This window comes from Aythya marila (genome assembly GCF_965140915.1).
Source record: "Aythya marila genome assembly, chromosome: 2".
NCBI classification, from domain to species: Eukaryota; Metazoa; Chordata; class Aves; order Anseriformes; family Anatidae; genus Aythya; species Aythya marila.
The window spans coordinates 41,136,442-41,161,797 of record NC_139043.1 but is presented as its reverse complement, the minus strand read 5'-3'; the positions used below and the strand labels follow the sequence as shown (position 1 = coordinate 41,161,797).

General features: G+C 35.1%; 1 protein-coding gene across 2 annotated transcripts in view; it reads left to right on the top strand.

Moving 5' to 3' along the window:
• TOP2B (DNA topoisomerase II beta) overlaps positions 1–25,356 on the top strand; it is a 62,941-nt gene that overhangs the window by 24,807 nt on the left and 12,778 nt on the right. For both annotated transcript variants that reach the window (XM_082753759.1, XM_082753760.1), the window contains exons 6-22: positions 755–852; positions 2,053–2,265; positions 2,347–2,520; positions 9,531–9,632; positions 9,733–9,870; positions 10,956–11,094; positions 13,107–13,264; positions 13,989–14,114; positions 15,036–15,146; positions 15,231–15,336; positions 15,549–15,658; positions 18,722–18,814; positions 18,912–19,026; positions 20,965–21,086; positions 21,991–22,139; positions 23,304–23,535; positions 25,036–25,170. In XM_082753759.1, the coding sequence (XP_082609885.1) occupies positions 755–852; positions 2,053–2,265; positions 2,347–2,520; positions 9,531–9,632; positions 9,733–9,870; positions 10,956–11,094; positions 13,107–13,264; positions 13,989–14,114; positions 15,036–15,146; positions 15,231–15,336; positions 15,549–15,658; positions 18,722–18,814; positions 18,912–19,026; positions 20,965–21,086; positions 21,991–22,139; positions 23,304–23,535; positions 25,036–25,170 (2,321 nt within the window). The remainder of the gene's footprint in view (positions 1–754; positions 853–2,052; positions 2,266–2,346; positions 2,521–9,530; positions 9,633–9,732; positions 9,871–10,955; positions 11,095–13,106; positions 13,265–13,988; positions 14,115–15,035; positions 15,147–15,230; positions 15,337–15,548; positions 15,659–18,721; positions 18,815–18,911; positions 19,027–20,964; positions 21,087–21,990; positions 22,140–23,303; positions 23,536–25,035; positions 25,171–25,356) is intronic.

The window sequence follows — 25,356 nt, the reverse complement described above, 5'->3', positions numbered from 1 at the left end:
AAAAAAAAAATCCATGTTAATTATAGCATATGCAAGCACTAAAAGATTTATGTTATTGAGATGAAGGAAATAATAAAACAATAAATTAGACTGATTTATTATCTTAAATGTGATGTAACCCTAATTTAGATCATGAATGAAAGTTAGTTCTGTTTTATCCCAATCCATATATTTAGCCCATTTTATGATGACTTTAAAATTTTATTTTCAGAAAACGTAGAGCAATGAATTTATTTTATTTTAACATTTATATAGTGTATTAGAAATTCCTCCAAGTTTCCACAGAAAATGAGTGTGACTTCAGTCAGTTAGGAAGGTTTACCTTTGAGTTGTTGCCAAGAAGGGGGTGACCTAACCTCTTTACCTCTGGACTTCTATTCCCACTGCTGCTTTTCTGCCAGAGCTAGCAAGCATGTGCAGAATGAGTTGGCTCTGATCACGAATTAGTTTTCAGCTGGATCATGGTGTTGAGGTCACTTGCCTTTCAGCAGGCAACCTCTAGATCAATAGAAGGGAAGCAATGGGAGCATCCTGGCCTCGGTGGGGGGAGGAGCAAGTGGTGCATTATTGAGGCAGAAATAGTTGCACCAGATTGTAGGTAGCGTGAAAATGCATCTCTGTCGTCCTTTGATAGCTCTTGACATATGGCCCAACTTTCATCTTATATAGGAACATTTTATTTCATTTGCATTGCCTCTGTGTATCATAAATAAAGTTTTGCTTTAACAAAATTTACTGTATGTTATTTTTTCAGGTGGTCGTAATGGCTATGGTGCAAAACTTTGTAACATATTTAGTACAAAGTTTACAGTTGAAACTGCTTGCAAGGAATACAAACACAGCTTTAAGCAGGTATACAAATAGTCTCAAATTTGTTCTTTTTGCTGTAATCATAAGATTCAAATTTAACACATTTTCTATATTTCATAAAATTAATCATGCACATTCAAATGTAAAGTGTATAGGCTATTCAGGCCAAGTTAGTTCTGTCAGTGGAACTGGTACTTCTGCATCCTAGTGGTTTTTTTGTTTGTTTTAAGTAATATTTTTCTTGCAAGTGTTAGGTAACTAAAAATGAAAAACAATTTTTTGCTGTTAAAACCGAGGTTTATTCATGTGTATGTGAAAAAGAACGTGTTTAATTGATATATTCTGCAATTGTTAAGTGATTTCTCAGAAAAAAAATCTTTCTACTTTGCTATGCAAACATAAAAACAGTTATTTAGCTTATTTTATATTAGAATCAAAAAAAGAATTTTTGAAGTATTGGTCATGAATTTCATCAGCACAGCTGGACTTGGGTGCAAAGAAACCCCACACGAACCCATTGCTCATAGTTTTAATTGTCAGCACAAAGTTCAAAGATTACTTGTAATTCATCTGCTGCATTTAGCTTTGAGCTGGCCACCTTTATAAAAGTTTGAAGAACATTGGGGGGAGTGTTAACTACCAAAGCTCCTCAGCCTTGGAGTGTTTCACAGTTGGTGGCTTCTCTCGCTTTTTCCTGGGCAATTTCTGGTTATGCTGTCATGTTACTGCCAAAACCAATACATTTCAATGGTTTATCTGTCTCTTTAAAAATGTGAGATTTTCTGCTAATTGCCAAAAAACAAATTATTAAAAGCACATCCACGGAAGTGCTATCTCAGGGACTGCTGAGACTCTGCGCAGGGACTGATAAACCTCTCTATAGAAGTATGTAGTGGATGGAAAACATTGAACTAATGGGCAATAAAGACTATTTAGGTAGCTCACTTGTACTTAATTTAATCAGTTCTGCAGTGCGCTCTACTTGCATTAGAATCATATCCATCAATGTAACGATGCCTGTATATTTATAGAAACCACAAATCGGCTGTCACCAATACGTGTAAATCTTGGTAAAGCAATTAATTTTATACTTAGTATTTTACCAGAGGAAACTTTTAAAAGAAGTCTGTGAGCTTTATGTTCTGTAGTTTTTGCAGTCCTAGCAAAAAATAGAAAACAGAACAAAGCAGGAGGATAGTGTCTTGTATTTAAGCTAATATTTTAAATGTTTTGTTTCCAAAGACTTGGATGAACAATATGATGAAGACTTCTGAACCCAAGATTAAACATTTTGATGGTGATGACTACACATGCATTACATTCCAACCAGATCTATCTAAATTTAAAATGGAAAAACTTGATAAGGATATTGTGGCCCTCATGACAAGAAGAGCATATGATTTGGCTGGGTCATGCAAAGGAGTCAAAGTTATGTTGAATGGGAAGAAGTTACCTGTAAGAACCTCTTTTAATTTTTTTTAAGTGGACTGAGTATTTAATCTGAAGTAGAGTAATTGCTATCTGTGTCACTCATAGGTAAATGGATTTCGCAGTTACGTAGATCTTTACGTAAAGGACAAGCTGGATGAAACTGGAGTTGCACTCAAAGTTATTCATGAAGTTGTGAATGAACGATGGGATGTGTGCCTAACTTTAAGTGAAAAAGGATTTCAGCAAATCAGCTTTGTAAATAGTATAGCTACCACAAAGGTGAGTAGTTATAGTTACATTAAATGATAAAAATAGATGCTAAGGTTATGCCTAGTAAGACATTCCAAAAAAAAAAGTGTTACTAAAAATAAATAGCTGGGATAATCCTTTGCATGAAAGGATTTGGCAGAGCAACTGAATGCAGTCAAAATATGGTCATATCAGTATTTCTGAATATGCCCTAGATTTTAAAATGCTAGTAAACATGATCAGTGATACTGATGTCTTACATGAGTGTTACTGATTAATGAATGGAACTGTTGCTTAGTAAAACAATTCCGAGATTAAGATTAAAAACTGTGCAAACCCCTTTAAAGTTAGTAACAGGTTTTGAGAGGAAACAAGTCTTTTGGTATTCATGAAAAATGGTGTTTAATTTATTGCTTTATGATGTATAAAACTGGCCTGAAATATTGAGATTAATTTTTTTTCATCCGTGTTTCTACATACGGGATCAATGTTTTGTTCTTTGTTCTTATTAGCAACTAGAGAAGTAGCAAATGGCATCATAACAAATCTTCAGATACGATGAAGAAGCAATCTCCTCAGTGTACTAAACTAGAAAGAAGTCTGTGCTTTGATGCTGTGGTAGTCAGGCACAAAGACAATCACCTAAAATTTATTAGTATAACTCATTTATGCTGGTTTGGTGTGGCCCAAGTTAAGGTATCTGGGATCCACCCTGGTGAAAGAAAATCTTTGTTGATTTCTGCTCTTGACAAACTACACTGATTGAGTGATCTAACACCAGTCAAGTAATTCTTGTGATGGCACTGTTTGTAGGGAACCTGAACCATGAGTTTCTCAGAAAGATAAGAATGTGTATTCACTAAAAAACCACCCTTTGCTCAAATCTCATCTGATAGAGTCAAACTGAATAAAATTCTAGAGTTAGCAAAAATGGTTCTTAAGCACCAGTTCATAAGTGCAGTGACTGCACTAAGTAGGGTCCCTAGTCTAGGCAGGTGCCCAGAAATGCCACTGTTAATCTCACTGGTAGGTGATGTGTAGTCAGTGTTTTGACAGTATAAAGTTTTTACTACATAATTTACTTCCATGTTCTTTTCAGTGTAGGTGAACCAGTGTTCAGTAGTAAGGGTGATAGTTTATTTCAGTGTAGAATATTTACTTTTAAAGTGTGCATTTTAATCAAATGCTTATCTGATACTTCTCAAAACTGGGGATACAAACATACCTGGTAATTAAAAGGTTAAAACTTGGTTTTAATTCAGGCCTCTTTATGCAACATAAAGAAGAAAAATAACACGACCTTAAAGATGTATACGATAACTTTATGAAGATGCTGGCAAAGTAGACAGACTTAATAATGTTTGGTATCAGGTTAAGAGAATGTATTGGAAAAAATGAATGCTTACTCAAGTGATATTGAATTTGACTCCTTTGGATCGGTTTTCACCCATCATGCAGTTACACATGCACATTGTTATATGTTCTTTAAGAAAATTCATAGCAAAAGTACTGTGTATTCTTCAAAGGTAAGTGTTGTAATTTCTAGTTTTTCCCGCTCTCCCAATCCATGCCTTATGTGTGTGACTGGATGTGGAATGTTCGGGCGGTGAACCACCTCACCAGCAATTGATGTGCCACTACCCACTGATGAGACATAATGGCTAGTAACTAACTGCGTCACCTGCCTGTTCCCTTATCTGCTAACAGGTGAGGAGCTCATTTCAGCTGTTTTTTGGTTATTTATCACTGTTTGCTGAAAGCTTTTCATTTCTGTTTCTGGATAAATTTCACCCAGTGCTAACTTCCCTTCCACCTTTTTTAAACTTGCTTTAAATTCCAAACAAGTTTTTTAGGTTGACGGGGCTTTTTTTTTTGAGGGGTGGGTAGAAGTTCAGGCAGTATGTTGAGGCACAGCTCCCTCATTTTGTTTTTGTAACTTTGTTACTGTGGTCAAATCCATGTGTATTCACAATTTTGCCACAGTAGACTACCACAGAATTTGACATGAGACTCTGAGGCTGAAAGTGTTGTGCAGATAACTTTTTACTGAGACTTGAATATAATCTGATTAAATATTGTCTTCACAAGTTCTCAATTTCAAATAGTAACTGTAGCAGAAATTGTAGTAAAAGTTAAGTTATTAACATATCAATCTAATGATATGTTTAATATTGCAGCACTGCTAATTGTAATGCTACTTATCATTTTAGCAGAAAAAATCAGCTGATACAGATGCAGTGCCAGATATTAGACTTGGATGCATGGAGCAGCCCATGAAACATTTATCTGTTCATAGAATTTAAACATAGCTTACCTCAGAATTAATCAAGGCTGTTGGCTGTTGATGACAATATTAACAGAATGTATATTGGAGCTAGTCTATGCTTCACTTTTAAGATTTTAGTTGCTATAATTTCATTAGATGTCCTTGCATCCTGAATTTTGCAATATGGGGATTCCATTGGCTGCCTTCTGGGAAAAGAAGGCTTTGCAATTATAGTTATATTTTTCATACTACAGTAATCATAATAATCATTAACAGCCCTCTAGATTTAGAGGGTATTTTTCTTTTTTCTGTCTTGTATTAAAATGTACTGACAGTTGGGGCAGTTCTAGGCTGTTATGCTTCTATAGTGGGTAAATGTGCCACCTACTGGTGAGATGGTTGAAAGGTTGAAACTTTGAGCTCTGAACATCCCTCAATCAATGCTACACACTAAGAATGGACACAGGAATGGGGAACTGTTATAATAACTAATATCTTCTAAGAACAAGAATTACTGGTAAGTAACCAGTTTTTGATATGTCAGCTGTTAGATTTAGCAAAATATTTGAAGTGCTAAAACTAGGCTTTTCTAAGCTGCTTGTATATAAAACATTATACCAAAATCAGACATATTGCTGTAAGCATAAGATTTTAGTAATGTGATGACCGAAAGTAATGCGTTTAATATTGTCATTCAAATGTGAAATGCTTTTGAAATGTCATATGATATTTTCATGTAGTAGCACTTTGGAAATGGATTTATTTTTCTTTCACTAGCAGGATATCGATGTTTCAACTTTCACTGAACTCTCCCTATGCTGAAACTCTGTCATTTATATATGGATAAAAACTTTTTTTTGTGTGTAATGAAATGACATTGGCAATCAAAAAAAACCTTGTATGTATGGTGCTTCTAACTCACGCTGGTGGTTTGTGTTGCTGTTTAGTAGGTGACTTTGAAACCTGACAGAAACTGTATATGGTTTCTTTGAAGTGCAAGTACTTGTTTGGTAATGGTTAATAATATTAACCATCTTAAGCCATTGTTTTTTCCTTTCTCTCTTTCTTTTTTTTTTTTTTATTTGCATCTCTTCTTTCTACATGATGTTGAGAACACAGCTGCTATCTCCTGTTGGTTCAGCCACTTTTTGATTTTTTTTCAGATGCCTACTGTGTCTTAGAATGGTTTGAGCTAGCTTTTATTTTTTTATTTGCTAGTAGTTTGTTCTTTCTTTTCCTCTGTTTGCCTGCTGTTTTTTCTTGGTTTTGATGTCTTCCATTTCATATTTCTTATCTATCTCATACCTCCTCATACTTATCAAAAGCTTTCTTTCTCCTCAGTTCTGTTTTTAAAATAGCTTTAAAGAATGTCTTCATAGGTTTTTTTTTTCCTGCCACAATGCAGGTTGGTCTCAACAGGAACCATTATTTACTCTGTTGTTTTTTTATAAGACACAAATGATTGTTAAGCAAAGGTGATCTTTCTGAGTAAAATAGTTAGACATGTTTTAACTGTGTAGGATATGTCTGTATCGCTCCATTCTTTGCTATAAGAGCATAGATTTTAATGCATCTGTTATGCATGCGTTATGGATGCATTAGGCATGCATTACCCATGCACTGTCTACGCACCTGAATCTATCATACAGTTGGGTAGAGACCCTCAGACATGCGCCTGGAGCCAGCCAGCAACTGGCCACTGCCCAAAGCTCATCCTGAACACTGTAGACAATTTACTTTATCTCAACCTTGCTCAAGTTTTTGTTACTACCATTTGTGTCCTCATTATCTCTAATTCAGGGACAGCGCGAAGCCACCTGCAAATTCCTTTCCCACAAATACCCTTTTTTTTTTCAAATCTATTTAAAATTCGGGGATTTATTTTTTCTGTTTAGTTCTCTGTCAGCATCTTCTTTTTGTTACAGAAGTTGGAAGTAAAACTCCAGTAATGCTAGCCACCCCTTAACTTCATTGAGCAAAAGTTAAAATTGCTGCAGGAGTTTGATTTGTGATTCTTGGTGAATCAGTAGAAGCGGCTGTTATTTTGTACCCCATATTCTCTACAATTGATGAGAAATGTGAAACAATAGACTTGGTAATGCTGCAGAACACAAAGAAAAGCCAAGGGAAGCTAACCTAGGCAGCAATGAAACCACACTTCTTCATTCCCCATTTTATTGCTTATTTCAGTGAAAGGTTTTTCTACCTTTCCAATGACTTTCAATGTTTGTTTTAACCTGAACATTTTTCATTCAAGAAAATCATATGAACATGCTTACTTTTGTTTGCTTAAAAAAATTTGAGGTCCTGTCCTCAAAGTCAAACTTCTCTGAGAGAACGTGCCTCATGCTGAAATTAGTTCTCTCCCTTGAGACTCTAGTCAAATGTTTACCATTTTGAAGCACTCCCTTACAGCTGTTTCTGTTCATCAGCTTGAGGTCTCCTGCTAGTGTTTTACTAAACAGTTGCACAAGATTCCTCTGTGCCTCTATTACAAATTTCAGGTCATTCATTACCTCAGTTTTTCTGTACTGGCATCAGTCAGTCTATTTGGTTCAGTTAGATCACCTTGTAAGTCAGTTCTGAAGTGTGCTTGGAAGGAATTCTTAGTCAGAGTATTTCAGCAGAATATGTCTTGTCCTAGTAAAATATTCATTTTTGTCAAGGTTTTAAAGCTTGACCAAGAACTCTGATCTCTGTATAAGAGAGACAGAGACCTCCTCTTTGTAGTAGGAGGTGAAAGAAAGTAAGTACTCATAAGATTTTTTTTATTTGCTCTCCAGACACTGGCTTCAAATATTTATCTTGGGTTAAAAATAATGGGAGGAAATCCACAATATATTGCACCTGGGAGAAGCTAAATTGACAAGACAACATAATACATCCTCAACCTATCTATGTTAGGTGTTTTTTCTAATAACTGTGTTCCACTTCTGAGAACTATTATTGTTGTTTTTTTTACAACTGTTTGTAGTCCCATCAGCAGCAAACCTAAGCTAACAGTTTACTGCCATCAAAAGGGGTCAAATTGTTTCCCTTTCTTCTCTGTACTCTGTGTACATATACAGTAGCTGGATTAGGTTTTTGTTGCATTGGTGTTGAATTGGTTTATGCTATAATGTGATAGCTGGCACAAATTTATTGGGTTGATTACGACCTGCCTCTTTCATCATTAACAGTGTCAGAAAGTAACAGACTTTTTGAAGTCAGATATAACTCGCTTCACAATGGGGCAGGGTGATGAAAATACATACTAGTTTCAGTGTTTATTTAGCATTTCTACTGTTGATAAAATTCAGTCTAAATAGGAAAGAAATAAACATTCGAACAAACAAAATTTTGTTCCACACTTCCAGTTGAGGCACTTCCAGATGGTGCCCCAGGCCTTCTATCAAATTCTCTAGCTACAATCCTCTTTGGACTTAAACTTTAAGCCAGATACAAGAAGAACCCCAAACGTACAGTTAGAAGACAAACGTTTTTGAGATGAAATCATTTGGAAAATAAAGGCATGAAAAAGCTCACATGAAATTGTGAGCTTTCTGGAAAAAGAGACCTATTGGAGATCTATTACATCCTAACAATGGCTTTGGATTTACACGTGTAAAAGAAAACTAACAATTATGGGGTATATTGTAAAATTCAGAAGCAATCTGAATCAGAATCACAAGTAAAGACTGAAACTGTACAGACTTCTATCAACTAAAGAAACAATCACAGAAAAGCTGTCCATTACCTAAACGAACAAAGCTAATCTATATTTCATAGGACCTAGAAATTATTTTCTTATTACAAAGAAAATGGAACAATATCATCATTGAGTTAACATCAACTGACATTAATAAATGCACAGTGCAAATCCTACAAAGTGTGGCAAATGCATCTTAGAAAGATTCACATCATAGGTTAAGAAAAAGTAATTGTTTTGTATGAAGTGGGATTAGAGCCCGTGGATATAATCATGATTAATAATAATAGCAAATGAAACATCCCGGAGTAGGAGAAACAACTAGTATTTGAAGGTACGTATCCAGTAGCCTTTTATTCCGTAGTTATATCTGACTTCAAAAAGGTAACTTTTCTGACTTACCACTTCCAAAGTTTAAGTATATAAGTGAATATTTCTTCCTCAGGGTCTGTTTTGCTAGGGTTCACAGCTAGGAGGTGAATACATCGCCTAAGCCAAAAGTTCCTCTCCCTCTCCCTCTCCCTTTTCCTTTTTCTTTTCCTCAATAATGGTGTTAGTTGAAATAGTTGGAAATATATCTGGAAAGGCTTTAAGCAAGGATAACCAGAGAGTCCCCCGTTCCAAAGGATAAAGGCAGGAATTGTGACAGGCACTGTGAACATTTTATTTTCAGCTGTTGTGGTGCAGTGGAGGAAAAAATCCTACGCTGTCTTTCTGCCCATCTTTCTTTCATTTTCCACTGAGATGATGCCAGGCATTGCTTATAAGCCATTTTTATTCCCCTTCTGCATTTGGGCAGTAGCTGTAAGGAAGTCCGGGTGGCCGCTCAATTGTTGCAAGACAGGTGGCAACATGGTTACATAGCTACAAGTTACTGCCCTGTGGCGGGAATGAAGACTGAATGACAAAAGAGTAACTGTAAAACCAAATTTTCTTTGTTATCTTATAACTTAATGTGCATTGACTTCCAACTTTGACTGCAGTATGACTACAGGAACTAACCTTATTTGAACCTTGTTTATAAGATTAAAAGCTATTAGAAAAATTCAAAGTGTTGTGGTTTTTTTTCTTTCTTTCTTCATCAAGGGTGGTAGGCATGTCGATTATGTGGTGGATCAGGTTGTGGGCAAACTGATAGAAGTGGTGAAAAAGAAGAATAAAGCTGGAGTTTCAGTGAAACCATTTCAGGCAAGTGACATTGTACAAAAATGCCATATATAAAAATATATATTATTAAAGAAGAAGATGGTAATTTTGTTAAGTAAATTGTTTTCTATGTTTTCAACAGGTGAAGAATCATATATGGGTTTTTGTTAACTGCTTGATTGAAAACCCATCTTTTGATTCCCAGACAAAGGAAAACATGACACTGCAGCCTAAAAGTTTTGGGTCCAAGTGCCAGCTATCTGAGAAATTTTTTAAAGCAGTAAGTAAAGCTTATTTCTTGTTTTCAGTGAAACAGGAATTGACAGACTGGATTATGTATATGCATGTTAGGTAGCTGAAGATTAATTGGTGCATTATGGTACCCTAGTGATATTAGCATACAATGAAAATGGGATGGAGGAACTTTTGTTAATTATCTGGCTGTAATAATGGAGGCGACGACTGTATTTTGATTATTGCCCCAGATTTAAAATTGAATTTCAACAGAAGAGCTATTTTTTTTGTGGATTCTGGCATTTATTTTAGTAAAATGAAATTGACTGTAGTAGTAAGGAGAATGATGTTATTGCTAGTACTCCTGGCATCAAAACTTAACTCCTTGTATCATATTTTATTCCTTTAGTTTTGTGTTACTAATGGGATTCTTACAGACCTTACACGAAAAATAATGATCTCATATTTATTCTCCAGATTTTGTTATATACACTGTAGTTCTATCAGTGTGTCTGGTTTACAGTATTTCTGATTTCCTGGAAGTTTGAATGTTGCTCCTTTTTTTTTTTTTTTTTTTTTTTTTAATGTGAATTCAAATCTAAAGCAGTTTTTGTTTAGAAGATATGCTATATACTATCTTTGTTGCAGATGTATTTCTTGAAATGTACCAGTTTCTGAAGTGGTTGTAATAATAGTTGATACATAGAGCCTTATTTTTAAATCCTTTTGGGTCTTCCAATTATTTTCAGAATTTCCAAAGAAACCTTAGATGTCCATATTATATCCTATAAGGTTAATTTTGTTGTCAAAGTGCAGGAAGCAGGAGCTTAGTACCTAAAACGTCTCAGCACATCAGCCACACAATATAATACATCCTCATATTGAATCTTGGTCCGTTTTTTCTCTTTCCTTACCACCAGTTATACAAGGTAGACAAAAGAATCTGTGAGAGTGTTGTACTTTAGTTTTGTGCGCATAATGTGCTACACAGGTATGAGTTAATTCTTTGGCCTTTTACAGGCTGCATTTTTTTTTTAAATGTAAAGGACCAGTAGCTTAAAATTGAGAGATAAGAATCTGCCATGTGAAGTTTTACTTTTCTCATCCACACTTCTGATCTGTTGCTTACAGGCCTCTAACTGTGGTATCATAGAGAGCATTTTGAATTGGGTCAAATTCAAGGCACAGACTCAGCTGAACAAAAAATGTTCATCAGTGAAACACAGTAAAATCAAGGGCATCCCAAAACTGGATGATGCTAATGATGCTGGTAAGAACACTTACTTTTAATATCTTTTAAGTGAGTAATAACATGTAAGACTGCTAATGACTGTTTATATTCTCTTGCCTAAAAAATGGTATAGCTATAGCTGAAGGAATTTGAAGGAAAAAAATGGTTCCTTTTTACTTGATTGTAGGAAAAGGTTAACATTTTGTTCTGTTGGCATTTAGTACAGTTTGCTTACTAGACTTACAGAAACATGCATCTGTCAAAGGAATACCAATTCCACAACCAAAACTGTCATTAAGAGGAAACATAATTAACCCTTTTGAGGCAAAATATGACATCTGAAGAACTGGATAACTGATAAAACACTGAAAGAAAACTCAAAAACAAACAAACAGAAAACACCCAAAAACTTGGATACCTGTTACTCAGATGTTTCTCTACTGCCTAGAAGTTCTTACATGGGGAGTAGGAACTATTTATCTCCCACAAAGGCTTACTCATGTATTAGTTTATTGAAGATCTGCAACATACCAGATATTTCACGTTGAAGGCATTTCACATTCAGGTGTGGACACATGGGAAAGCAGAGAGACATTCAGTTTGTAAATAAGGTGTGTTGTTGTATTCACACTCAACCTGACTTTTTGAAGTGCTGTGTATACAGGCAGAAATGTTTTAGGTTGAAGGATTGTAAGTGATACATTTAGTAAAAAGTTTTTCAGTCCTTTCTTTTTAAAGACTGAAGGTACCATATGGGTCACCTGTTTGCTCTTGAAAATCCATAGGAAGTTTTTGTTCTTGTGCAAAAGAACTAAGCTAATACTATAATGAGGACTTAAAAGGAATTAAAAGCTGCTCTCATTGAGAAGGGAAGACAGAGCATGGTACAGAAGACTGACTCCTTAAATTTCGCTGAGAATGTGCTGGTTGCTCTGCTCTTGAGAACTTGTTTTAATGAATTTTAGTTGGTGACTCCACCTGACTGAAAGCTTGAAGTTTCTCTTGAATTCTTTTAGTTTTTAGAGCTGTGTCCAGAAAAATACCAGAAAGGCACATTGTGCTTCCCTGAAATTAATCACTAATGATTACACAATTCCAGAAGATGGTGCACCTGGATGGCATTCAGATTTGTTTTCTGCAGTTCATTTGGGAAAGAGGCTAATACATATTCTAATGCGACACACTTATTTTTCTTGGTATTTGGATTGCGCCTTCTTGATTGCACTGTAGCTATACCTTTTAACAGTGTGAATATATATGTGATTCAGATTCACTTAAGGTATATGTCTGAATGTAAGTTCTGAATGTAATAGGAAGAGGCAAATTGTTTTCTACATACCAGGTAGAGGCAAATCAAAGTACCTATTTTAAATGTCATTATCTTCAAAACTTTGTTATTAACAATAGATAAAAGCCAACCAGCTTCAAAGTCTTTGCAGTCTTTCCTACCATTTGTCACTGATAAGACAGCAAAACTGCTTAATGAGCATTTGTACCCTTCAAAGAGAGTGAGTTCCATTTTTGAAACTGCTTATCAATTAAAATATATTCCAGTTGCAGTAAACAGAATATACGTGTCATACCAGTTTTGAGCACACTCATATAACTCAGATATGCATAATATATGTGTGTAATTTCCAGATAGCCTGTGAAATGGTGAAAGTGCAGAAGCAATTTGTTTTGGGGTGTTTTTTTTGTTGCTGTGTTTTGTTTTGTTTTGTTTTTTGTCTATGTGCAGATTTGTCAGTACCACTATGTAAGACATGCCATTGCATTTTGTTTTGCTCTTTGCCACATAGTGATCTGTAACGTGTTGCTGAGGGCAAGGATACTCCTTCCTGTTGTGTAGTTTTAGTAGTATGGAGGGTCATCCCTAAAAGTAGAAATTCAGCCTATTTAAATTATCTGACATAGAGTTTAGGAAGAGCATTCATGACTGATTCTATCGTGTTCCTATTGTTTGAGTTGAAAAGCTAAGCTTTCTGTTCTTGTTTGTTTGTTTGTTTGTTTTTTGTTTTTTTGCCTTGCTCCTACTTCTTCCTGAACTACAGGCGGCAAACATTCCTTGGACTGCACGCTAATCTTAACAGAAGGAGACTCCGCCAAATCTTTAGCTGTCTCTGGCTTAGGTGTTATTGGTCGAGACAGATACGGAGTATTCCCACTCAGGGGCAAAATTCTTAACGTTCGAGAAGCTTCTCACAAACAGGTAAGTAGTCTTCTCAATTCCTTTTAGCCAACAGGTCTCCTTATTTTTGATTTCTAGGGTAATATCACAGTATTTTCATTTTTATTTTTTCATGAAAGTGTGGTGGCTAGGGTTTCATAAAGGACCAGCTACTTTATAACCTGTAGTAAAATCCTAAACTAGAAATACTAAGTGAAGAACTGAGGTGATAAATATCATTTTTTCACAAATGCAAGGAGATTCTCCTTTGACTTCTACTAACACTTTACACGAACACTTTACAAATTAAAACCTTACATTCTCTCAATTGTCATGTAATTTCATTAACTCCCAACATGAAACAGTATCACTATTACTAATTGCATTACTTCTGTTGCCCTCCATACTTTGTCTTTAGTAAGAGTATTGCAGTAAGAGTACTGCAATAAGGGTATTGCAGTCTTGCAGATGCCTGTAGAAGTGATGAAAGAGAAGGCAGCTTTGTGAGATGACTTTTTGTTATATTCATCTTTCTGAGGAGTGCTGCGGTTGTGGAGAAGCAGTGATACAGTCTTGAGGATTTATATGTACAGAAGAATTTTTTCCAGGTGTGAGGGCTACAAGGGGCTCAGGGATGAAGGAGTTATGAAGTTTTAGGTAGGGGTGCATTGAAAAAGTAGCTATAAACCTTAAAAAAAAAAAAAGATTGGGATATTTCTGAATTTCTGGTTTTTATACTAACTGCTAAGGTAACTTTTTAATACAGATCATGGAAAATGCAGAAATCAACAACATCATCAAAATAGTTGGACTACAATACAAGAAAAGCTATGAAGATCCAGAATCTCTAAAAAGTTTGAGATATGGAAAAATTATGATCATGACAGATCAGGTTAGTCTGAAATTCACAACTTTATATATATATACAGGTTTTCTTGAAATGTGTTTTGCTGCAGTCTTACAGTAGATTCCATTTTTGTGCATTATAATCTGCCTTTATGTTATGATAATATAGATGTATTCAGAGGAAATCCCTAATGTATGAGATGTCTTTATGGGAATAATTTGTCCATAAGTTATTTTGGTTACTCCAAATGAGCAACAGAACTTTGCTGCACTGTAACAGAGAAGCCAAAGTAATAATTAAAAAAAAAAAATGTATAAACAAGAATGTTTTTGATTGCTCAAAAATTTGTTGAAAGTACAGAAGTGAACGGTAGATGAGGTAGTGATGCTAGTCTGGCAGAAACTAGAACAAAGGCAATTATTTCTGTGTATTCTCATGAAGTGTGTGTTTATTGTTCCGATTTGTAGAAGGCTAGGTAGCCTGTGCTTTAGATAATTGCGAAGGTTTGTTTGTTTCTCCTGGAAAGGTCAAATTACCAAGCATTTTAGCACCAATGAAAACCAATGGGCCAGGTTTGCCTTTCTTCCACAGAGATTCAGCTCCACATTATCTGAGAGATGGACAGCTCTCCCAAACAAAACATGCCATAGGCAAATAAACCTGTGACCTGCACCTGTGCACATGGTTTGGAAGAGCTCAATGTTAGCTCTGGGATAGGGGTGTTTACAAGTGGTTATTTGATACCCAGGTTCAGTTCAGAACCCAAATTAAAACCTAACTGTTCCCTTTTGTGTCAACAGATATGGTTTTAATGTATCGAGGCCAGTGCATTCTGTTTATCCTTGCAACTAGACTTTTTCATACATTGCCACTCTCGTTTTGGTGTTGGGATGGGGATGAGTTTTTTGGTGTCTTCGTGTGATCTGACATTTTACAAGATTACCTTATGTTCATGTTCTGATTTAGGATCAGGATGGATCTCACATAAAAGGCTTGTTGATCAATTTTATTCATCACAATTGGCCATCACTGTTGAAACATGGTTTTCTGGAGGAGTTCATCACTCCCATTGTAAAGGTATGGGTCCTGTTAATGCAATTTTATTTATTATTTACAGTGCAACAGAAAAGTTAATTATTTTTGTTTTGTTTTGTTTTAAAGGCAAGCAAAAATAAGCAAGAACTTTCGTTCTATAGTATTCCAGAATTTGATGAGTGGAAGAAACACATGGAAAATCATAAAGCATGGAAGATAAAGTACTACAAAGGTTTGTTTAAAACAAAGAAGTTAACCTTGTGAATATAAAATTAAATAATAAATGGATGTTACAAAGTTTTATTTGTAGCTGATTTCACTATACTATCTTATCTTCTGCAATGATTTTATTTAAGGGGTAAAATGTTAAAACTTATGTACAAAGGGTAAGATGTTAAAACATAAATTCCAAGTATGGAGTAACTGTTTTGTTTTGTTATACAGGTTTGGGTACCAGCACTGCTAAAGAAGCAAAAGAATATTTTGCTGACATGGAAAGACATCGGATCTTATTTCGATATGCTGGTCCTGAAGATGATGCTGCCATTACACTGGTAAGAATTTATAAAAGGGATTCTCTATGATACTTTTTAGTTTCCGTTGTTCACTGAACATGAGGAAGTCCTAGCAGGTGAGATTTTTTTTTGGCATGACTGAATAAAAAATACTTTCAGGGGAGAAAAAAGCTTTTGAAAAATGTTTCAAATTTTGGAGTAAGACCCTTATCTGTGCTACAAAATTAATTCTACCTTCTGCTTAGTAGCTCTGATCAATTTTATGTGGTGTAGATATCAAGGAACACTACATTCAAAGTTGCTTTTAAAGGGAGAACACACAAAAGAGTATTCTGAGTAAGGCAATAGAGCTCAAATTGATGGTGTTTTGCACCTACTTGGGTCCCTGCTTTTTGTTTATGAGCAAATTGCATCAGATAATAATAATTTATTCTTTGAAGATATGTCAGCATGGCACGTGTATATTCAGATATGTCCTGCACATTTGAATTTGAAATCTTTTAGGTAGTTGTGTTCAGGTGTTTTGAACACATCAGACATATGCAGTCAGTACACCAAGAAATTATTTGTGTTTCACAAACTTGAGAAAGGAGAAAGAATGGAGTGTGTAGAATGAACTGTTTCCTCAAGATGTGTTTCACCTTTTATAAAAGTTAATTTACTATTTCAGTTTTAGGTGTTATTAGAGAGAAGAGTGGGAAAATGCACATATTCAGATATGAGCTCTCTCCTTATGTAATAACTTTTTCTTTATATTGTGGATCCAGTAAAATGGTGCGTTTTTACTAACAGAAAAGGCTAGTAAGCAGTATGTACCTGTTCTCTTGAAGGAAAAAAAAAAAACAACACACAATGTGTCAGAAGTTATTTATACTTCTCATTTTATTCTGCCAAAGATGCACTGAAACACAATCCATGCATGTGGTTGCCCATCCTAGAAAAGTGTGTTCATCTAGATAGTAAAGGAGCCTGTAAGTTTGCATATCCATTAAGAGAAGAAGAAACCCTGAACAACTTGATCAAAAATCTGTGTTCTATTTCTGCAAATACACCACAATTATTGTTCAAGGAGAATTTGTAAGCTCTCCTCTAAGAGTTACAGACAGAAGGTCTTTTGGTTCAAGGGAAGGTAAAAGAGTTCAGTTGCAATTACAGCCAAACAGATTGATGTCACTCTTGATGTCACGTTTAGCCCAAAAGGCAGATTCTGTTCCTACTAAGAATTCTTCTTAGTGTCTTTCTGTTTTTGCTGTGATCATTCTTCACTGACTGCTTCATCAGTACCATTACCAAGTACTGAGACACTATTGTGGAGGATCTAGTCTTCTGCTTTCCATTCTGTTGCTCATTCCCTTCACCGTGTCTTCTGTGTTTCTAATAGTGTACATACAACTGTACCAGATATTCTAGGTTTGTATAAAGTTGGCCTGTTAATAGTGAATAGTTGACATGCAGGATGTTCTGTATTTATTTCAATGATGTCTGAGGCCATATTACCTGTTAAGGCTGATACTCATTATTGTCTAAAGTTATATCCTGTCAGTTCTAGATGAAATTAGTCATTTGTTACACAAGAAAGCTGTTAACAGAAGTTGCACCTGTATTCCTGTTCACATCGTCTCTGCTGACAGTTACAATTCCAGCCCCAAGTCACCACTGGGCATAGTGGGTCAAAGATTGTAGGGCCTACCAGGTCTCAAGATAGCTCTAATCAAGAAAAACAATTATTTCACATAGTAAATTCTCAGTATTGTGAAGAACTTTTTGCTAGGAAGTCTAGCAGTCTTAGAATAGCAGTTCTAAGTGAAGAAAGGAAAGGAAACACAAAAACATTCTATTTGAGCATAAATATTCAAGAGTAATTTTTATTGAAAATTTTTATTCTAATTTTTATGCTGATCCAGCTCTTGTTCATTTGTCACTGCAGTGTCTCTGTAGGAAAAATATAAATACATGGAAAAGAACTAGAATAAGACTGTAAGAATTAAGCCTTGTTTTTACAAGAGCCTAATCTTAAGCCTACAGATGTCTGACATTGTAAATTGTTGAGCTTTATTGACAAAGGTAGTCAATCTGATACTAAACAGGGTGATATCACTTAGTCCCTTTCTCAGTAAGTTAATTAGGTTTGCTACTTAATGTGAAATATCATGATCTCCAAGGAAATGAAGCTATTAATTGAGATCTTCTGGAGTGCTCCAGTCAGAGTCCTTAAAAAAAGACAGTGATTACTGTTCTCTTATGCAGGAGAGTGGTGAAATCAGAACATGATGGAATCCATGTTATTTTACTCTGTAATGAAAAAGGTAGTACCTCAACAACTCACAGAATTTTCCCAAATTAGTCGAAATTTTGCTTAAACCACATTTTTTATGCATTCCTCTGTTATTTCTTCTGGAGAAGAAACGCACTGGAGGGGAACTCTGTTTCAGTAACAGGACAGACAGAACATTCCTGTTTCGTTTTGTAGTGATAAGTCATTGATTTAAAGCGATGTCTTGTATTTATAAAGACTAAGGCCCTCAGTCAGCTGGCCTAAATTCTCATTTAGTCTTTTCATAAAACGCCAGTTTTTTCCAGCTGTCAATTTTCTTTGAGGACCAAAGCCAATCACTCAGGAATAGCTACAAATTATTGAAATGTGTTTGATAGAGCAAACAGGGCGTGGAGAGGACAAGGGGAGTGGAGTATCTTTTAAAATACCTTTGGTTAATTTTCTTGATGACAAATTAAATGATGAACCCAACCTTAGAATTATTTGTGGAAAGATCACAACAGCTTTAAACAAAGGACTACTCTGTTGTGAAGAGAGGAATAAGAATTATAACATTTGTCTAACTGCATACTGATTTCATGATAATCAGAGATGATCAGATGGGAGAGGTGTCAGTTAGAAAAACCCTCTGCAACAATGTCCAATAGGCCATGAACCAGTACTGCTGCTTAAACATAAGCATTAATTACATGGTTTATTTTGTCCAAATAAATATTATTGAATACTTAATCAGATAGTGCAGTACATATCAAATTGTGACTAAAGTAACATGTATATTTACACAAACACGTACATGCTGATACTGTAGTAAACCTGATTTTTTTCAGGCCTTCAGTAAAAAGAAGATTGATGACCGGAAAGAATGGTTAACAAACTTCATGGAGGACAGGAGACAGCGTCGGCTACATGGTCTTCCTGAGGTGAGTCCTAAATAATGGTAATGAATCTATGATGAGATCTAAACATACTGTAGATTTGTATTGAATTAATAATGTATGTGTTGTGTTTTTTTTCCAGCAATTTTTATATGGTACAGCAACAAAACATTTAACTTACAATGACTTCATTAACAAGGAGTTGATCCTTTTCTCCAATTCAGACAATGAGAGATCTATTCCTTCCCTTGTTGATGGTAAGCTGATAGTTCATTGTGATTCCTTGGAGCATTCATTTTTATTGTTTTTTAAACTTGTGATTTATTTTGGAAATCAATGCATTCAGATAGGGAATAGTAGACTTCTATATTTTTGCTTAACATTCGTATGCTAAGAAGTTGCAATGTTTCTTCTGTATGGAAGCTTAAGCTGATGCTTTGCAGCCTTTTACCTAAACCAGACCTCTTCCCTGGGACAGTACAAGTGCTTTGCTTCTAGTTAAACAGTCAGAGAAAACAAGTCTTTTAAGTGCTTATAATAATTGCAATTCAAGTTGGGAGCTGAGGGTAGATGGTGTAAGAGTTTTCTCCCTTCAGTTGTATACCACCAGCATTGTTTTAGTGGTTAATGAACCTTCCTGTAATCTTGCTAGGGTTCTGTCAGTCAGATTTGCCAACTCTCCCCTTGCAATAGCATGAGCATGAAAAGAAGCAGCTCACTATGCACTATGTGCTTCATTTGTAAAACTGTCTCCAGACTTCATGAACAGAAATTTCTGCCTATATTGTAAATATGCATATTCTTACTAAGACATGAAAAAAAGTTCTTGAGGTTTTGTAAGCAAACAAAAAAAAGATTTCTCCCCACTTTCCAATACACTTTTTATAGCAGAGGTGGCCAGCCTTCTTGACACTACAGACCAACACCAAAATATTCATGCAGCAAGTCTGTACAGAAATATAAGAAAATGAGAAAGGAACCTTAATATGTACACATACTATACTGCAAATCCACATAAATAACGTGTATACATACTGTAATATAAACTGTGTGTTTATATATCTCTATATACATGTATACATTACACATTATGTACATAGTTGCCATCTGAGTCACTTCCAGTGTTAGCTGTAATTCTCCTTACTGGTCATGGGTCTGTGAACTGCTCAGAAGGTAGTACCTAAGCAGTGATTTCTGTTCTTCAGTATCACAGGTGATATATAACAAGCTAGTCTGTTGGCAAAAAAAATCAAAAAATATGAAGAGGAAGAACGCTGTGACTATCTCTTCACAGTTTTCAGTTACAACTTTCTTATCGGTGATTCTCCTGTGTAAAGGAAATCCTCTAGGTCTGTTCCTCTAAACAGATCTTTGCTATGTAAACATGATGCAGGTCCATTACAAAGAAAATTGAATTTTATGTATTTAAATGAAATGGAGATTGGAGTAATGTCTTTTTTATCAATTTTTGCTCTTATGTTTGACGCATGTTATTAATGGAAATGTGTAGCAATACTGTAGTCCAGTTCAGTAGTGTGAGTTAAAACACAGAATAGATCAATAAGCATATTTTAGGTAGCAGTTCTAGATAATACACAGAAAAATGATGCAATCCCTTCCACAAAGATGTTGTAATTAAAGTATACTCTAAGTGTACCTAAACAGTAAAAGTAAATCAGAAGATCAAAGAGTCTGGCCTCTTTCTTAAAACTTTAAAAAATCTAAAAGGGAGATAGATAACATCTCTTTCTGTTGAATTTTAATGAGTATTTGAGAACTTAACAGAAATATCAGAGTGCTTTAAAATATGTGTAAGCTACAATTACAGTTGTCACTGCTGAATTTGTGTTGATTCTAAATAAAAATGTGTTCTAAGGAAAGAAACAACTCTTGATTTGCAGATGTATATTTAGGATAAATTTGATATTCATTAGAACGATATTGTATGCTGCACAGTAATGACTGGCTAAAAGGGTTGTTTCCACTTTTCTGGTAACTTTTTCAGTTTTGTTAGATAATCATTTCTTTTATTTTGAAAGAACTGGGATACTCATTTGTTATTTTGTTAGTGTTACAGTATGTATTTATTTCCATTTAAATGTTAAGTTTCTTTCAAGAAATGAGAATAAGACAAAATTATTTCTTAAAAACCTGTGCTTGTGTATGTGTTGAAAATTGGATATTATTCTTAATAGGTTTAAAACCAGGGCAGCGCAAAGTTTTGTTTACTTGCTTTAAGAGAAATGATAAACGTGAAGTAAAGGTTGCTCAGCTGGCTGGTTCTGTTGCCGAAATGTCAGCTTATCACCATGGGGAGGTGAGTATGAAGAACAGAAAAGTCGTGAGAATTTATAACCTATGTAAAATACTATGGAAATGTTTATTGTATTGAAATTGCAAACCTTTGGAATGAATCTCCAAATCACAGGTTTACTTTTAAAGAATTTGAACTTAATTAGTATTTAAGTTATTTGAACTTAATCAGTATTTAGCTTAATAAGACAACATGTTTCCATTCTTTCCAAGTCTTTGTGCACAGTGGTATCCTGAGTAGTTTGTGGGTTGTGGAGAAATGGTAGATAACTAATTACATGGTAAACTTCTTTCAGATTCTCAATTACAGAAACTAAGTACTAGGGCAATTTTTTGTCTTGAACTAGAAATAAAGTCTTTTAAGGTAAGAAGAAGAGATACTGTTCTTCAAAAACCTGATGCAGTGTTGGAACAAAGATTATTCTATCTCCTATTTTGTTATGTTTATCTGAAGTCTTAGCAAGAGCTGCAAAATTACAGAATCACAGAATCACAGAATTTCTAGGTTGGAAGAGACCTCAAGATCTCTCTCTGTCCCTTCCTCTTCCCCTTAAAAGTAATGAGTAGTAGTTTGTGCAGGAGAAAGTAAGCACAATCAATTTGTGCTGTTTTCATTCCTTCAGAAAAGGGCTTTAGAAACAATGGAGAAACTTACGGGGTTTTCAGGGTTTTCGTAAGAATAGAATTTAAGGACAGGGAGACAACATGGCTGTAAAAGAGAAAGCACTATCTTTTGCCAGTAGCTCCTGTAAGAGGTTTGCTATCTTGCTTTTGTAGGGAGACTACTTTTTTGAAATTGAAGTCAAGTTAGTCACACAATTCCTGGGAATTTAAGATATATGTTACTAGTTGATTAGGAAAGAGTTTATTTCTCACATTTATTACTGTGAATATGTATTTTCTTGCAGCAAGCTTTAATGATGACTATTGTCAACTTGGCTCAGAACTTTGTTGGAAGTAACAATGTTAATCTGCTACAACCTATTGGTCAGTTTGGTACCAGGCTTCATGGTGGAAAGGATGCTGCCAGCCCTCGTTATATTTTCACCATGTTAAGGTAAATACAAATGTACAGCTAAACACATACTTCTGAAAAGCCTTGTTATCAAACTAATTCTTTCACAACATTGCAGAAGGGTTTTTTATGTGAGAGAAACTGGGGAAGATTGGAATATTTTGATGCATGTATGTGCTCAAATTCTGCCTTACATCTGTAAGTGTGTTTTTGCACCTAGATTGTTCTGCATAGATTTTTTATGCATTAGAGTGCTGTGGGAATTGTAGCTTTTAAGGAATTAAACCTTGATTTGTAAGTAGGAAGGTTGAAAATGTAGATCACTTAGATCAATTGCCAATCTTAAATTGTGACTTCTTATAGAAGCACCTTTCAGTTTCTCTGTTCAGTGTGAAATCTACTAAGTTTTGCAAAGGAAAATGTATTGCCACCTGGTGATGAGTCCTTCAACTCAATGTTCTTTTGGAAGTTGAGAATGATTATTTTCCTTTCTGATGAGTGTCTTCATATCAAGCTAAATTACACATACACAGTTAATCATGAAGACCTTATTTAAGTGCTGATTTTTCACAGCCTTTAAATTATAATACCTTGAAATTCAATTTAACATGTAGTGTGTGAGAATTTCCTGTTAATTGTAAGCTTTATACATAAGTATCAGGATTTATTCCCCTCTTATATATGTTCTTTGTGTAGCAGCCTAGTTTTAGACATTCTCCTTTTCACACGAGGTGCTGGAAACTGTGTTCACCCAGGACAATTTCCTACATGAGCAGAAGGAGTCACCACTGTAGGATTTTTTTTTTTCTTTTTTTTTTTCAGAAACTCAATGAACTTTTGCAAATACTTTCATACTGTGTTGCTTTATTATTGGGTGGGTGACTTACTGCCACATTGAACTGTGTGAATTCTGAATGCTTCAAAGAATGGTATTTCTGTTGATATTAAATGTTATCAATTATTAGTATATTGTGTGTAAGTATTACTGGGAAGGAAGCTAGTATCTGTTATTAATACGCTATTCCATTGAGAAGAACTTTTTTTTTTCCCTCAGGAGGTATGTACGTTGTATTTTCAGCTTCAGAAAGGCAAAGAGAAAAGAAGACATACAAACAGATCATATCTCGACCCCCTGACTGTTAAAGCATTGTGCACTTTACTTACAGGACTCCAGTTAAACCGTTTTCTTCTTTTTCTTTTTTAAAGCCCTTTAGCCAGGCTGCTTTTTCCATCAGTGGATGACAACTTGCTTAAATTCCTCTATGATGACAACCAGCGCGTAGAGCCTGAATGGTACATTCCCATCATTCCTATGGTTTTAGTAAATGGAGCTGAAGGAATTGGTACCGGATGGGCTTGCAAACTTCCCAACTATGATACCAGAGAGATTGTAAACAATGTCAGACGAATGCTGGATGGCTTAGATCCCCACCCTATGGTAAAAATAATAGTATATACTAGTATTTTATATGCTTGCTAAACAAACCTGATTTTATACATAGAAAATGTGTTCATATTGCTCTGTGAATGATTGGAATATCTGGCTTGGATTGTCCCAGTAATTCTGAGTAGGAGCTTTACTTGACTGTTGGGATGTGGCTGGGGAAATTCAACTTGAAGCAAAAAAAGTGCAATTTGTTTTTTTCAAATTATTTTGGAGGACTTTTCCTGTGGTCCGTTGACTGCAAGACTTTGAAGTTTTAAGTTTTACATGTAGTTATGCTGCATGGAAGTAGAGTAAAAAATTGTGCCACTCTTTCCTTTCTGAGGTACAACTACTTATCTTCAGCCAAATACATTTCCTGTGTCTTGTGCTTGAATTGTACTTCTACATATTTGTAAGCATAGGAGAAGATATTGTTACTGTTCCAAGAAAAGCAGCAGTAGCTTCTGCTCCTTCAGTTAAAACTTTACAAGAAGCCCTTGGAGGTGGTGTATACTTGAAAAAAAACTTTGGATAGTAAGAATATTTGTGTGAGCCCAGAATCTCTGTAATCAACAGCTGAAATGCAAGCTTATTTAACCTTTACTTTACAACTAATGGATATTGGTACTTTGTGTTTAATAAGTCATAGAAGCAGAAACATCTCTACTTAGATCACAGTTCATTGCCTCTGAGCAAGTGTAAATTTTCATGACCTACTGAATTTCCTTTTGCAAATTCTTAGGAACAATAATTAGATTTTTTTAAATTAATGCAATCCATTGCCCTTCCTTTAGGACTCCTAGGCCTTCTGTGTAGTCTCACAGTCAATTGAAGCTTCACTGTGGTTGAAAGAGGCAGTTCTGCCTCCATCTAGCTCCTTTCTGTATGCTGGTATGTGTTTGTGGCTGCATGGTAAGCTGGATAAGGGAATCAATTCAGTTAAAAAAAAATAAAAAAATCCCCACCCTGTTAGTTAATTTCTAAACTGGATGGGTTCCACTATCTTTGCCAAACAGCACATGGATGAGAAAATGGCTAGGGGAGGTAACACCACTTCTCCACTTCTTTCAGTGCTGATGTAAAGCTATTGTGAGACTTGGGTGTTAATCTGCTTTCTGTCATGCCTTAGCTGCACTTGCAGTTTCCTGTAAAAACAAAACAAACAACAAAACAACAACAACAAAATCAGAAATTAAAAAAAAAAAAAAAAAAAAAAAAAGAAAAGCCACCTTACTGGATTCAGCTGCATCTTCTTAATCATGCATCTACTCTGTAGACTATAAGATACTCGTTTCTGTCACTTGCATGTGTGTATTCTGTTTTTTTCCATAATATTTTTGCTATGACATAAGATTTTCACAGGCATGAGAGGCTGGTTGATGGATTAGAGCAATATAAAGTGATAGCTGTATGGTGTATGGGAAATAAATATTTTTTTAGCATCTTCTTATAAGATTTCTTACCATTCCACTGTTTTGTTTTTGTTTGTTTGTTTGTTTTTTGCAATTTCAGCTCCCAAACTACAAAAACTTCAAAGGAACCATTCAGGAACTTGGTCAAAACCAGTATGTAGTCAGTGGTGAAATATTTGTGGTGGACAGGAACACGGTTGAAATTACAGAGCTTCCTGTAAGAACATGGACCCAGGTAAGTAGCAGTGAAAGATACTTACATTAAAAAAAAAAAAAAAAAGCTTTATGTTAAATTACGTAATCCTACATAGGTGACTTTTTTCTACTTCTGATCATTTTGCATACATGGAAGGAAACATGGTTTCATTCTTTTCTGTGCCTTTGTAGAAGATGTTTTTTTACTTGTGCCTTCTACTGTCCA